At 33.6% G+C, this 13670-nt stretch overlaps 1 protein-coding gene across 7 annotated transcripts in view; it reads left to right on the top strand.

The window, feature by feature from the left end:
• The window catches only part of LOC113497924 (protein pangolin, isoforms A/H/I/S), a 139680-nt gene that overhangs the window by 17709 nt on the left and 108301 nt on the right, over positions 1 to 13670 (top strand). For all 7 annotated transcript variants that reach the window (XM_026877733.1, XM_026877732.1, XM_026877730.1 and 4 more), the window contains exon 2: positions 5732 to 6213. In XM_026877733.1, the coding sequence (XP_026733534.1) occupies positions 6046 to 6213 (168 nt within the window). In that variant the 5' untranslated portion in view covers positions 5732 to 6045. The remainder of the gene's footprint in view (positions 1 to 5731; positions 6214 to 13670) is intronic.

The following is a 13670-nucleotide window of genomic DNA, read 5'->3' as shown; positions in this document are numbered from 1 at the left end:
GTTGATACATAAAAATATTAGGTCTAAATCGAAAATTACAAAGATTCGACATGAATAAAACATGAAACACAAGCATTATGTTGTATGTAAGTACGAATATGCGGAAAGTCGGGCGCGCCTCGGTGTGACATCGAGTATCGACAGTACCATGGTTTCACATAGCGAAATCGTAAAAACCGACATAAAAACGATACCTAAACAGGATCCCATTACACGTACCGAGATGTTGCCATTCCGTTTAACTGTTACCGTCTGTTTAGTACTCCGCGTTATATCCTATTTACTGACATGTTGAGTTTTGTTGGAATTACATTTTGTTGTCTGTTTTATGACCAAGCGATTTATATATTCGTAATATTCCTTACACTGTTAATTCTCAGTGTTTTTGTCTTGAACCATAAAGTTGGACGATTTGTACTGGCAACTATTTCGAACGCTCGCTTCAACGAAAGTGTTTTATTTAAATACTTGGAAGTGTTCTATTTCTAAAACGCTAAGTTAGTATTTCGAGAAACTTCAATAGAGTATGAAACAGGAATTCTTAATGCGCATTGATAAAATGCTTTTTGAAAAAAGAACAATGAAACGTTTTAATCCGTCGTGACATCACAGTAATACCAACTTAACAAACCGTCTTGGTATTTCTTAGCGCTAAGTAGGCAGAGTGAATTTCTATAGGCAAGAAAGTATTAAATATTTCCTTATACGCACACACATTGTTGAACGCACACATAAAGGATTGTCAACAATCAGACCACATCTACATAAGCCATAATGTTTGCATTGTGTACCAAGTGTACCGACGCACTAATGAATGCGACTCCGATGTCGATTATCGTACCGAGCGATATCGACTCGAGAATCGATTAGAATCGCTACGGAATATATGAATTTTTCATAAAGTATCGAGTAATTGGTTAAAACATGTTTGTGTTATGTATTAGGCACGGTAGATTGATTGGCTGGCAAAAAACGTTGAGGGGTTTGAACTTGTGTAGTTCCGCAGCAGAACTAATATAAATCAACGCATTTTCTGTTTCAAATTAGTAAGACTTCAAGTCAACCGGTTATTATAAATTATTTATTTAAACTTCTGATGTTACGGTCTTTCTTCAACATAAAAACTTCCTATAAAATTTCATGTTGTCTTGAGTGTATGCAAGTTGACTTGGCGTTTGAAATTCGAACGCACTGCAGATTTTTTTATTTTAAAATATGACAATGACATTTCTTTTCTGATATTTGTATGACGTCAATGTTGCTAGTTGCTTAGATTTACGTAGTAATAGGTAATTCCATGTTTTAATTGTAGTTTGTTGTTTTGTCAAAGTATTATAACCAGCCAGTAAATTGTGTCATTTGTCTTAAAATATGTGTTTTAGCCTAATAATTAGTATAAGCGTGTTTTTTATAAATATTGTAATCAAAATATTATAGTTAACTTTGTAACCGACGCCGCTTTCTTGTTATCCTAGTCACCGTTACCTGTCTATGGTCAGCGCTATTTTCTCTGAATACATGAAATCGGATACACATTGCGTCATGGATTTCATAGAAATAATACGTATATAATTAAACATACGTTAATATGATTCAAGTGTAAGCTATAAGTAGCAAAAGCATTCTTTAAAAGATTTTGTCTGCAGTTAACACTGATAAAAAATAAAATTACAAGATAATGACATTTCGGAACATTTTACATGATGTTTACATGTTACACTAATTAATTAATCTTTTTGCAATGATAAGTAATCACAATTAGTAATTGCCCTTCAAATTAAAAAATGCCAAAAACCAAAAAAAAAATGATTTCTCACTAATTATCAGTAGTTATTTTTTACTTTGGGTAGAAAAGGATGCCCAATCAAAAAAAAAATTGCCACCCGAGGGTGACAAAATGTATTATTTTATTTCATTATCTTTAACAAGTGTGTAAAAAATGTTGTCAACTCCAAGTTTCAACTAAAAATGTGTGCGTAATGTATTGAATGGTATTAAAGATGTAAGAATGTGGTGTTGGCTTAGTAAGTATCAATAAAATTACCATATTTTATTGATAATGCTGTGAAAGTATTAATACTTAAGCTACCACTTTGTACACTTAAGGTATTACTTATAAAATAATAGTTTTTGAGGTGTTATTTCGTTTTTAAAAGACCAACCATTCGCCGTCTAGTATATTTTAGAAGAAAGTATTTGTTTCGGTACGTTTGCAAATTACACACTACTTAACATTTTTTTTCGTTAAGGCACTAGGAGCTGATTCTACTCGTTCATAATTTTCACTTACAATAATTGGCAATGGTTTCCACATTTATGTAATTAGATAAAAAAATCTGCTATCATCGATGCCAACGTTTGACTTGATAAAACTTCAGGTTATGCGACTATCAGGTACTTATTGATAAAATATAAATAAACAATGCTATATTTTTACTTATTTTTACGAAGATTTTGTATCCGTTTCAAATTATTTGTAAAACGAAGTCAGTAAGTAAATCTTTCAAACTTAAAAAAATATTTTAACACACACTTAAATGAAATATCTCAAAACTAGTATTTTAATTACTCTACCTAATACCATTAAATGTATAATCGTAAATTCTAAGAATTATTAGCGTAAGTCTAGAATCTCATAAAATGTGGATTAGCAAATTTAGATTTAATCATTATTATTGAAGTAATTAATTTATTAGCCTATTTAAAGTTGTTTGTGTAAACTGGCTTACTTGCCTTTAATATACCGATAAACTTATAATTTACCTATGCATGATGGAGTTAAATCTTATTTTAGACAAGATAATAGAATTGAAAATTCCTCATTAAATATTTGGAAGCATACGATCTTTAGTATGGAAATTGAATGACATCCTCAAATAACCAATCTCTTGTGTGACTAGGGAACTAGGAAAAAACTACAAAAAAGTAAGGAATTTTTTGTTGGTAGTCTAATTCACTAATTTATCCACTTCTGAAAGAAGCTGATAGAGCAATTTGTGCAAAAACAAAGCTGAAATTGAGCAAAAATTTTCCTTTTCTGTCTGAAAAGTTCTTAGGAAAAGATCTGATATAGGGTAAAAGTAAAAAAAATCTGTACTGCAGGTTCTCAGAAAAAATCTAAGATCTGGAAATATTTCGGTTACACCAGAAGAATCGTGTTCAATAAATAGTTACACCTCTACTATTTTTTTTGCACATACCCACTATTGCCGTTTCCAACAAAAAAAATCAACTGAGGAACTTTCAACATCTTTCTTTGATATTACAATAAAACTACAATGTATATAATATTCATTTCTATTTGATTTGTAACCCTACACGTTATTGTCATGCATAGCTCACGTAAGGCGTGTCCGTCGCCATTATTCATATCGCCTCACACCTTACATACCTGAGAAATGCAAGCCGCGTGCGCAGCGCTCACGCATGCGCAGTGTATTTGATCTGTATCCTGGTGAAATAGATTGTGATTGAGTTGATGTCTTACTTATTGTGGTACAAATATATTTATAATATATTTGTATTTTATCATCTTTTACAAAATGCTATGTTACCCGTCTCGCGAAGCTCTCGCTTTTTTGCTTGGTTCTTTCAAAAAGTATCTAGAGTTCGTTTTCGAATATTGGCGGATGTAAAATTGAAGATAGGTTGTTTTTTATTATGACCTTCGAGAAGTTTATGCAGTGTAACTTTTTCAGGACAAGCTTGACCTAAGATTAGAAACTGATTATTGCCGTTTTCCGCCATTCATTTCTTTACAAATTTTCATTTAACATGCGGCACAGCTAGCCTGAACCTAACAAATCATAGTATAGCTTACGTGTTTATTTCTGACTGCACTAAATTATGTCGATCGTCCTTTTGTAGTATTGTACACTGATCAAAGAAAAATCAATGTCACCGATTACTATTGAATTAACTATTCGTCATTTCACCTAGGCTAGTATTTGAATGGACCATTGATAAGTCTTGGCTAATACTATGCAATACGTTCATAACAAGTGCAGTGTTTTCATTAGAAATTTCATCTACTGTAAATAATAATTTCGCTGTCTTTGACAATGTTATTTAAACATTATAGTTGTAGTTTTAATTTGTGTATCCTATGAGTTATCGGCAAGGACTTTTTGAGTATTATACTTTTTACGCAAGGACATTACGACCAGTTTACTTTTAATTTATTACAATAATATATCTTATTCTCAATTTTGATTAAAAAAAACCATTAATAATTTTCAAGTTGTTTATCCTCTTAAACTTTCAGTTCTACTTTGGTAAATGCTAATTTAATCGTTCAAATATGAGGTGCCACAAGTCACTCACAAAAATTGTTACAAAAATTCATTATAATATCTTGTTGAAATTTCACTTATCTGAGTAAAAGGAGAAATGAATACATAAACCTGTATCAGTCATCAACAGACATGGATAGCATTTCATTATAAAAGTCTGTCTGATAGTCAGCACGTTTGAGTCACGGTACCCGATAACCCTTGGGTCAAACGATCTAGTAAATAAGTACGGGCCATACATGTCATTTTATATTAATACCGAAGCAGTTATTTAGATTCTAATAATAAAGCTTATTAAGTGATAAGGCGGGATATTAAGAGAATTTTGAAATTAACCGGATAATTAGTAACTAACAAGTACGTCAATTATTCAACTTTAATATCATGGCATAAAGGTGAACAAAAAAAAATTGGCTGTATGTGCAAATTCTTGTGCTTAAAATTGTATGATTTGGAACAAATGCAATTCACGCAATTTTAACTGGTTGTTGTTTTTATTTTCGACAAATATATCTGTAATCGTTGTTGATACGTCCTTGCCATTATGTTATCAATAACTGATCTTCAGGTCACATTTATTTAAAGTTTGTTTTCGACTGTACGTGACTACAACACACATCTTCTGTAATTTATCTGTTGCGTGCTATTAAAATATAGCTTTGTTTATGACTAGTTTCTTATCCAGGTATCACATATAAGTATCATCTATGATTACAATATCAAATTGAATATTCAATGTTTCCTAGTATTATTAAACACGCCATACCGCGTATCGATTAAGAACAGAACAGAACGTCTTTATTGGACCGTGATGGGTACGCGGTACTAATACTACTAATATCGTCGTTATTGTAATTCCTAGTACAGTTTATTAAATAGGTAATTTATATGAGTATGGTCGTACTCGATACGGCGTACTTCCGAGGTCAACACTATTATAGAGTAATAAATAGTATGAATACCTATTCCATATCTTTATTCTTAGCCGATAACTTATATTTAATTATTTTGCGTTGTGTGTGATTGTAACTTGTTTTCTTTTTTTCTATTGTTTTACGTGTATAGCATATTTACTTGATTTGTTCTTTACTCAATATTTCCCGAAGAGTTTTCTTAGCGTCACTTGGCTCGCAGCCAAGAGTGCTTGTTGACGTCCACTTGACAAGGAGCTTGACCTAAAAGATGTGTCACACGACGATACAACCGCAATTCTTACCAAGCTAGCACTGATTCTGCCAGACTGACTATCAACCTAAACTTAATAGGCATAAGAGTTATCTAAACGCATTATGTAAGCTTGTATTATATTTAGTTACTTCTAATTAGTGGCTTACTGTTTCTAACTTGTATGGCATCATAATTCAACCTAGACCTTGATTAAGAACCCAGCCACGCTCAGCTATTCAAATGTCGCTAATGACTGTCTCTCTTCTTTACAGATGCAACCCAACACATAATATAACGGAACACCTCAACCTTAGGCATTTTAAGTTCAACCTGACAAAAGTTATCTGTGATCTCATTTAGTTTAGTAAAAAAAAACTTTCGCCTAAATTACCTAGTTACGAATAAGTGAAAAAAGAGACATTAAATTAGACTGAACAAGCAAATGTCAAAATCCGGCGCGAACTACCGTGAAGTTTGAATTTGGAAACAGACAAAATGGCGGTTCAGTGAGTGGTCATGGATGACAGATAGTGGATAGGTTCGTTGAGGATGGGATAATGGAAGTTGGGGCGTTGGGTTCGTGAAAATGCCGCATGCTCATTCGAGTTCGGCGGCGAGCTCGGGCGGTGACGACCTGGGCTCCACTGATGAGGTCAAGGTCTTCAAGGACGAGGGGGACGGAGAAGACGAGAAACGGAGCTCGGAGAATCTGCTCGAGGAGAAGTCCAGTCTAATCGATTGGACGGAAAGTGAGGTGAGTGATATGACTTTCAACCTTATTTTTATAGACATAAATTATCCTTTTATTTGATACAATGTAAGGCAACTTTTATAGCGGTGATCTTACGACACAATCAGAGTTTATAATGTTGCGGTTCGAAACTTAAATGATTCAAATCAATTTAACAATTGAAAAAAATAATTGAAATGTATTCTAAAATATTTAAATTGAGACAAAAAAAAATGATCTTCAAGAAATAATTTGAATATCGAACAAAAGGAATTAAAATGGCCGCCGTGATCACCATTACGTCATAATGGCGGGTGATTGGGAAACTCGGTAACAGAGTAACGCGTAATTCGGTGCCCAGTACTTCATTACGAATGCACATGAGGCATGTATTTCAACCAACTATGTCGGTGAACCATATTAACCGTACAGCGTGGTATTAACAATTACAAATAAGTCATTTATTACAATTTAAATGGAAACGTTTGATGAGTTTCATGGAATATAGAATTAGAAAAAAAATTGGTAAACCTGGACTTCGGCAACTGTTAAATTACGCTAAGCCATTAGCAAAATTAGTTTAAAAACAAATGATTGTTACAGTTCTCTTATATTTCTAAAGAAAGTTTCTAAAAAATATCAGTATAAAGTTCAAATTTCTTCCGTAATTTGGACTACTACACCATTGTGTACCTATCATAAAACATACACAAAACTAAACAAGAGACATTTAAAATGGTCTTACTCCCAAGTCTCATACATATTTGGTGCATAAATATTCAAATTATAAAACTAGCAGATAAAGTACAAACAAAAGGTTTGTTATCATTTACGTAAGCTTCCAAGAATTGTTTGTAATCAAATCTTTTTCGTATTACTTCACATAAAGATAGAAATCTGATAAAAAAAAAACTTATTGTTGTATTTATTATTCACATTATTTATCTTTTTAATGCGAACCTTACGTATATTTATCACCCCACTTGATTCCCAACGCATGTAATTATAAGTCCCGTATGACTGAAGTTGGATACGGTTTATGAGTTGAGTAATAACTTTCATTGCCTCGCGTATAGCATTTAATTGAGATCTAATTCTGTAACAGTCAGCAATGGATGCTGCTCTTGTGCCAACTCTCGATGGCGTAAACGAATTTATCCTAACATTAAAGTTCTTTAAGCCTATTTAAAATTAAAATATTCTAAACAGCTCCCTTAACACATTACGCATGTCATTCATTTAAAACATACGAGACTGTTTGTAAAAACTAACAGGTACCTATTAGGTGGTCTCGCTAATACAATTATTCACAAGAAACTGTCGTTAATTAATTGTTTGTGGACTTTGTGGTACAAGTTGACTTCACGCGGCGCCCCGGATTTCGCCGACGAGTCTGTCTATACACAGTAACAGCAGGTGCCAAACTCAGGTAGATCTCTATTGAACATATTCCCCGTATTAGTACCACAATGCATTCAAATAGCATCACAATATATTCAACTGCACAGCATTCTATTCACGCAAACAAACTGCTCAGCTCCCACAATTAATTCACACTGAAATATCGATCTTATTATGCACGTATCAACGTTCATAATGGTCCAGTGTTAACCGTAAAGTTATGTTTGCTATTCCCGCGATACATTGTGCACTATTTGTGCATTTACACGATTTCACACCTCCCAACATGTCCGATTTATTATGATACCTCGATCGGTGTATTGTGCAACCGCATTAAGAGTTCCCATTTGTTTATGTTTTAATGGAACGATTAAATATTCGAAGCATTATAAGTATACACACTCTTCCCTTAACGATCGCTCCGTATCAGTCACGATAAGGTCCGCTTCACGCTATTAAATAACATCGTAAAGCACGACTTTTTTCACCTACGAAAACGTGAGAGTCTTAAATATTCATAAGTTGACGGGCGGTAAATGAACTCATTATTGTACAATTCGATGCGTAGATTAACATCGCGGTCGTAATGAGTCAACCACTCAATTAACTATAGCGCTACCACGAACAAAGTGAGATAGCGTCGAGATGCGCAGATAGACATGTCTTTATAATCGCAAATTGCCCGTAAAACAAACAAAAACAACGTGGAGAACCGAGACGAAACAACACCCAAAACAACAATTGTTAAGGGGGCGCCGTCAAAACCCATACAGGTACCGAACGTTTCCGAAAATCATAAAATATTGTATTCCGAACCGACATAAATTACTTTATTCATTGTATTATTTCCGAAAACTCTATTATTCGCTAGACGGGTCCCGTACAATGACTTCTACCTGCGTTCAGGTATTTCTTATAATAAACACAAACTCCCACTGCTTTTGTCGAATTTACCTGTCGACCGGTGAGGCGAGGGTGTGCAAACATGACCGAACACCTACGAACAGACGAAAATACTTGATGCAGCATCCTTGTCACCGCGTGGCTGTGTGTACAAGTGGGAGAGAGATGCGTGAATGATTTGTACAAGATTCCAACGCCTCACAATCACGGATGGTATAAATATTGGATTATACTTAGGTGCAATTCTCGTGTATGTCATAATAGCATCGATTATCGTACGTGATGCCATTACAATACACATTGTACGGACAATTTTCGTTCGACGTTTCGATTTCTTTTAGATTACAGACTCTGTGTTCGTGAATTGGATTTGATGCGAGATTTTTTACTCCTGCTTGCCCTTTATACGTGTATAAAGCTTTAATAATGATTTTGTTTATTTGTACAATTGATCGTTGGGAAGTTATTTTATTATCCTCAAGTTATGAAAGTTGCTTTGTTAAGGTTTACTAGAAAGGAAAAAAGGAATGTTTGTAATCAGATTTCTTTATCATGTACGACTACGCACGCAAAAGTTCTCAGATATTTACCTATAAACGGCAGTCTAATCCATTCCAGAAAATTGCTGCCTTTTAACTGCATCCAATATTTTAAATTGACCATTTAACCACTTTTTAGCCCTTTTAAAGTGTATGTTACTTGATGAGGCTGACATTCAAGATGCCTTTCACTAGGCTCTAGAAAAAGTCAATGGCTTAGCGATTTCCGTTGTGGTCAGCACTGGTATCAAATGGTCTGGGCTACATAACTGCCCATCTACAGATGTGTGGGGTTTCCGTTCAACTCGCTCATGTAACGAGATTCATGTTTATGTTGAACACATTAATTTGTTCGGAAGTAATAAAACCCCCTTGTTTTAATAGTTTTGTTAGATTGTTATTTAAAACTCATTTCAACGTTTCCGAGAACGATTTCTTGTGGGCTAAAGACAGTCTTATTATTTCCTATTCAATTACATATATTATTCCACCGTAATATTAAAACAAAAGACTACACTACACAGAGGCAAAAACTTTCTCCTTATTATATCTATTCATATTCAATAAGAGCGTAAAATCCTAAGTCCAAAAATCCATCGATATCTCTCTACCCTCAAAATCAGATACCAAGTAACAAAGTAGCTGCATCCATCTATATTTAGCGAACAACCCGTTCTTGTCCGTCCGTCCGCTTCCGTCGGCCATTCCTGCTCCATAGTCCATACGAACAGAATGTGTTCTTGCGAATATTCCGCATTTTATAGCCCCACTTGTCGCTAAACATGTTAGCCTGGTACCTCGTGTTTTTAAACAGTAAGAAACTTTACATTGAAAAGAAATTTTAATAATCCTAAGCCCATTTTGCTAATACGAAATGCATTGCGTAGAAAATTCGTCATTATTGTCTGATGAGTAATAAAATTTGAATACCTAGAAATTATATGGCCGTCAAATTTGCTAACAACGTTAGAACCTATAATCCGACGAAATTAAATAAATCTACCAAAAGCTTTCTCGGTAAAGCAAAAAACTTTTGCATCCCCATAAAATCAAATTTCAGTTTCGCTTGCAAAACTGCTTTCAGTCCCAGTTTTAATAACGGCTCCATTATAAATAATTTAATCAGCGTATTGGCGATGGCATACACCACATGTGCCGACAAATTAAAATTTATAACACTATAAACCACTCCACGGTTTTAATGACTCCTTAACTCAACAAATCCTTATATTAATTCGGCCTTGTGGGTATATTTAGATGATTAGTCTTCATTAATTCTTGTGTAGTGGACATTTACATAGATCTAGACCGACTGACCACGTATCTGTATTTTAAGAAACAGTTTCTAATTATCAGTACGAAATCAAATAAGTTATTAATAATTTTCTGGCTTACCTTCTACCGAAGATTGTTGAGATCAGGTTCTCCTCGCACCATCTTCACTGTAATGTCAACATGTTGAACTTTTCATTTACTCAACAATCCAAGGTAATATGATTTTCTGATCCATGAAAAGTTTTATCATGACATATTAAAGTATATTTCTATACCCAAAAAAGCCGAAACAAAGCGATAAACTATAATCAAATAAACTAATCAAATCTTAGTTTAAAATTTGTATCTCAAAGCTGTATTTACGAGGTGTGACTTTCAACTGGCAATAAGACAGACATGAATAATCATGAACGAGGCCTGGAGCGAGTTTATTGAATTAACGATTCAGTATACGATCACCTGGTAGAGATCATGATCATGCAGATAACAAATAAAACGTATATGATGGAAACCGTCACAATATTATGATTGAAACTCATCTACAATTCAATGACGGTACCTTTAAGGCCTGTTCATAAGACAACGGTGATTATAAATACTTTTAATTAACATGCAACCGTTTTTAAAGCGTCTAATGTTTCAGCTTGTCTTGTCAGTCTACCATATCATATCATCTCTAAGAACTATAACATTCGGTAAATCAGTCGGAAATTATAACACTTTTTATTTCGGGCATTTCGGTTGATTACTTAAATCATGCTATCACACTTTTTGTCTGACCATTATTCTTCTTAACTCTCAAAGTTCTGTCATTAACCGTCTGTCTACTACTGACTACCCTATTCGTCCTTACTTCTCTGCCCCTATCCATATTAACTGTTATTTTGTTTTAGCTCCCTATTATTTGCCATCATACCGTAACGGTTAACTGGACTTACTAGTTTTTATTATACCACTGGGAAAAACCTCCTTCGATTCTTTACATTTCTATCCATCCCTTATTCATTACAAACCGTTGCTGCTGTTTCAGTATATTCTATTTTGATCTCATACTGAATACTAATATCATGAGCATTGCTAACTATTTTAGTTAGGTAGCATTTTAAAAGAATTGTTGCTAACATTATAGCCAGACCTTTTAAGCATTTTAAGCATCTATCAAAGTCCATTACCGATTCCAAAAGATAAGTCTAGTATTTTTTGTTTTGACTTAACTCTTGACATTTAGAATAATATGGTATTAAATATAAACATGCAACCTTGTTAAGAGGATGATTCGTAAAACTAGCCTTCACTTTTTTAATATCTCAATCTTAAATAAGTTTTTACTCTGTAATTATGTGCCTTGTCAGCATCTTATGTACGTGCATGGGATTTAAATAAATGTAAGCTACAATTATGTGTTATTGTTATTGAAAATACCATGTTTTTAAGTGGTGATATTTAATATAGTATTTTAAATTTCAACAAGATGTATGATCCAAATCCCATACATAAGAAAAAAACATCCAATGGACAAAGAACATCACAAGAAACAAAAATGGCGTAACATTAACCAACTAGTTTTGAACCAACTTTAATCAGGCGCCAATTTTTTTTATCTCCAGCCATTACAAAGATTAAATATAAACGAAGCTTCGTACAATATAAGACAAAGTAATAAAGTTAATCAGAACCGGCTATAAAACAATGATAACTTGCGACAACCGGTCACTATTAACAATACTCGAAACAATAGACCCCACGTTGATGGGATCATCGTAGTTCAAAATTAAACTCTAAGTCGTTTGGATAAAGGTGCTGTTGAATTGCTGATGATGTTGTGGTTGATTGTACACATAAGTGATTAGTAGGATTACATGCTGATATTAAATCTTAACGTATGCTACATAGTTCTCGCTTCTGATGTGGGGTACATGGTCTGTCGATGCAATTTGAATGTTTTTAGTGTTAAAAAGAATTTGTTGAATTTGAGAAATTGATTTTAAGTAGAAAGAAGAACAAGAAAAAACATTTAAACATTCTTATTTCTCTCTTTTGCTAGCGTAGTGACTTTTTTTCTAAGTTTCTCTCCTAAATTTTCTCATTTTCTTCCTGTTAATACAAACTCGACCATTTAGCTTTTATTATCATTTCTATTCCTTTGAGAATATTATAACCAGTAATAAACACGAATGTGCATAAATATTATTTGCATGGAATATCATAATCTTCATCTATTTGAAAGCACATTACCACTGGAAATTCAATCAAAATAGGATGCTTACCTACGATTCGATTAAATTTTGCATAGACCCATGCTATGCAAACTGTAAATTACATCACATTTCTGGACAATATTATGAAATGACTTAGACTAACCACCATACAATTCAGTTCATTTGGTATTTAAAATTATGCATTCACTTTAGCTATATTACGTCCGGTAAAAGCTGATTAAAAACCTTCATTTTTCAAATCCTGATCCCTATCCTCCATAATTTCTGCCCCTCTTTTCTATACACCAATCTCCAATTTGAAATCCTAAAATGATTTCTGCTCACCATACAAATTGAAAATACTAATCTGACTATTAGAAGGATATATAAGCTCAGTATTTGCGTCAAACTGTCAGTCGTCAATGCATTGTTGTGACTAAGGCTTTACTAGTTATTAATTTCTCGCGCCATATCTGCGATTGCGTGGGAGATAAACTTGCCTACTTCCTAATTACGGCAGAATGATAGGTGTTGGGCACGTGGGCTGTTGCATTGGCCTGCATAGTTGTTGCTGGTAGATGGGGTATATGATCAGCTATGGTACTGGTCTTGGGTCTAAATTTAGAAATGACTTTCTGGTTAGCTTTTCGATTGACAAGAGTTGTGGTAGGAGCATTTCGTCTAATCATCTCGATGGCTTTATGTTTTTTTCTTTCCTTGGCAATTTTAAACCCTGGCAATGATATTTTACTCTTTATTTTGCATGGTATACTATCATTTTTACTAGATTAAACTCGTCTCTTCCTGGTATATTCCATTCTCATTTGCATTATATAGAACAAAAATCATCATTTAAATCTCAGTCCATTTAATTCCTTGAAAGTTCATCCACCTGTTTCAAGTTTACGATTTTAGTTAACAGATAAAATCAGGTTACACGAACTGCTAACTAATTCAACAGCACTTTAAATTACAAACTTTTATCTGAAGCGATTGGAAGATCTGCCAAGTTTCTGCGTGCCTGGTAGAAACTAACTATAACTAAGCATCCTAATATGCATTTAGAAACTACTGAGCTATTCATACATATACTAATACTAATACATCGTTCACCACCTTTAAGATTATTCTAAGCCTTTTCTGTATCTAGAAAGTACGAAAATCC

Source organism: Trichoplusia ni, chromosome 10 (genome assembly GCF_003590095.1).
Source record: "Trichoplusia ni isolate ovarian cell line Hi5 chromosome 10, tn1, whole genome shotgun sequence".
Classification (NCBI taxonomy): Eukaryota; Metazoa; Arthropoda; class Insecta; order Lepidoptera; family Noctuidae; genus Trichoplusia; species Trichoplusia ni.
The sequence above is the reverse complement of the archived record's forward strand: the minus strand, read 5'-3'. Positions and strand labels throughout refer to the sequence as shown.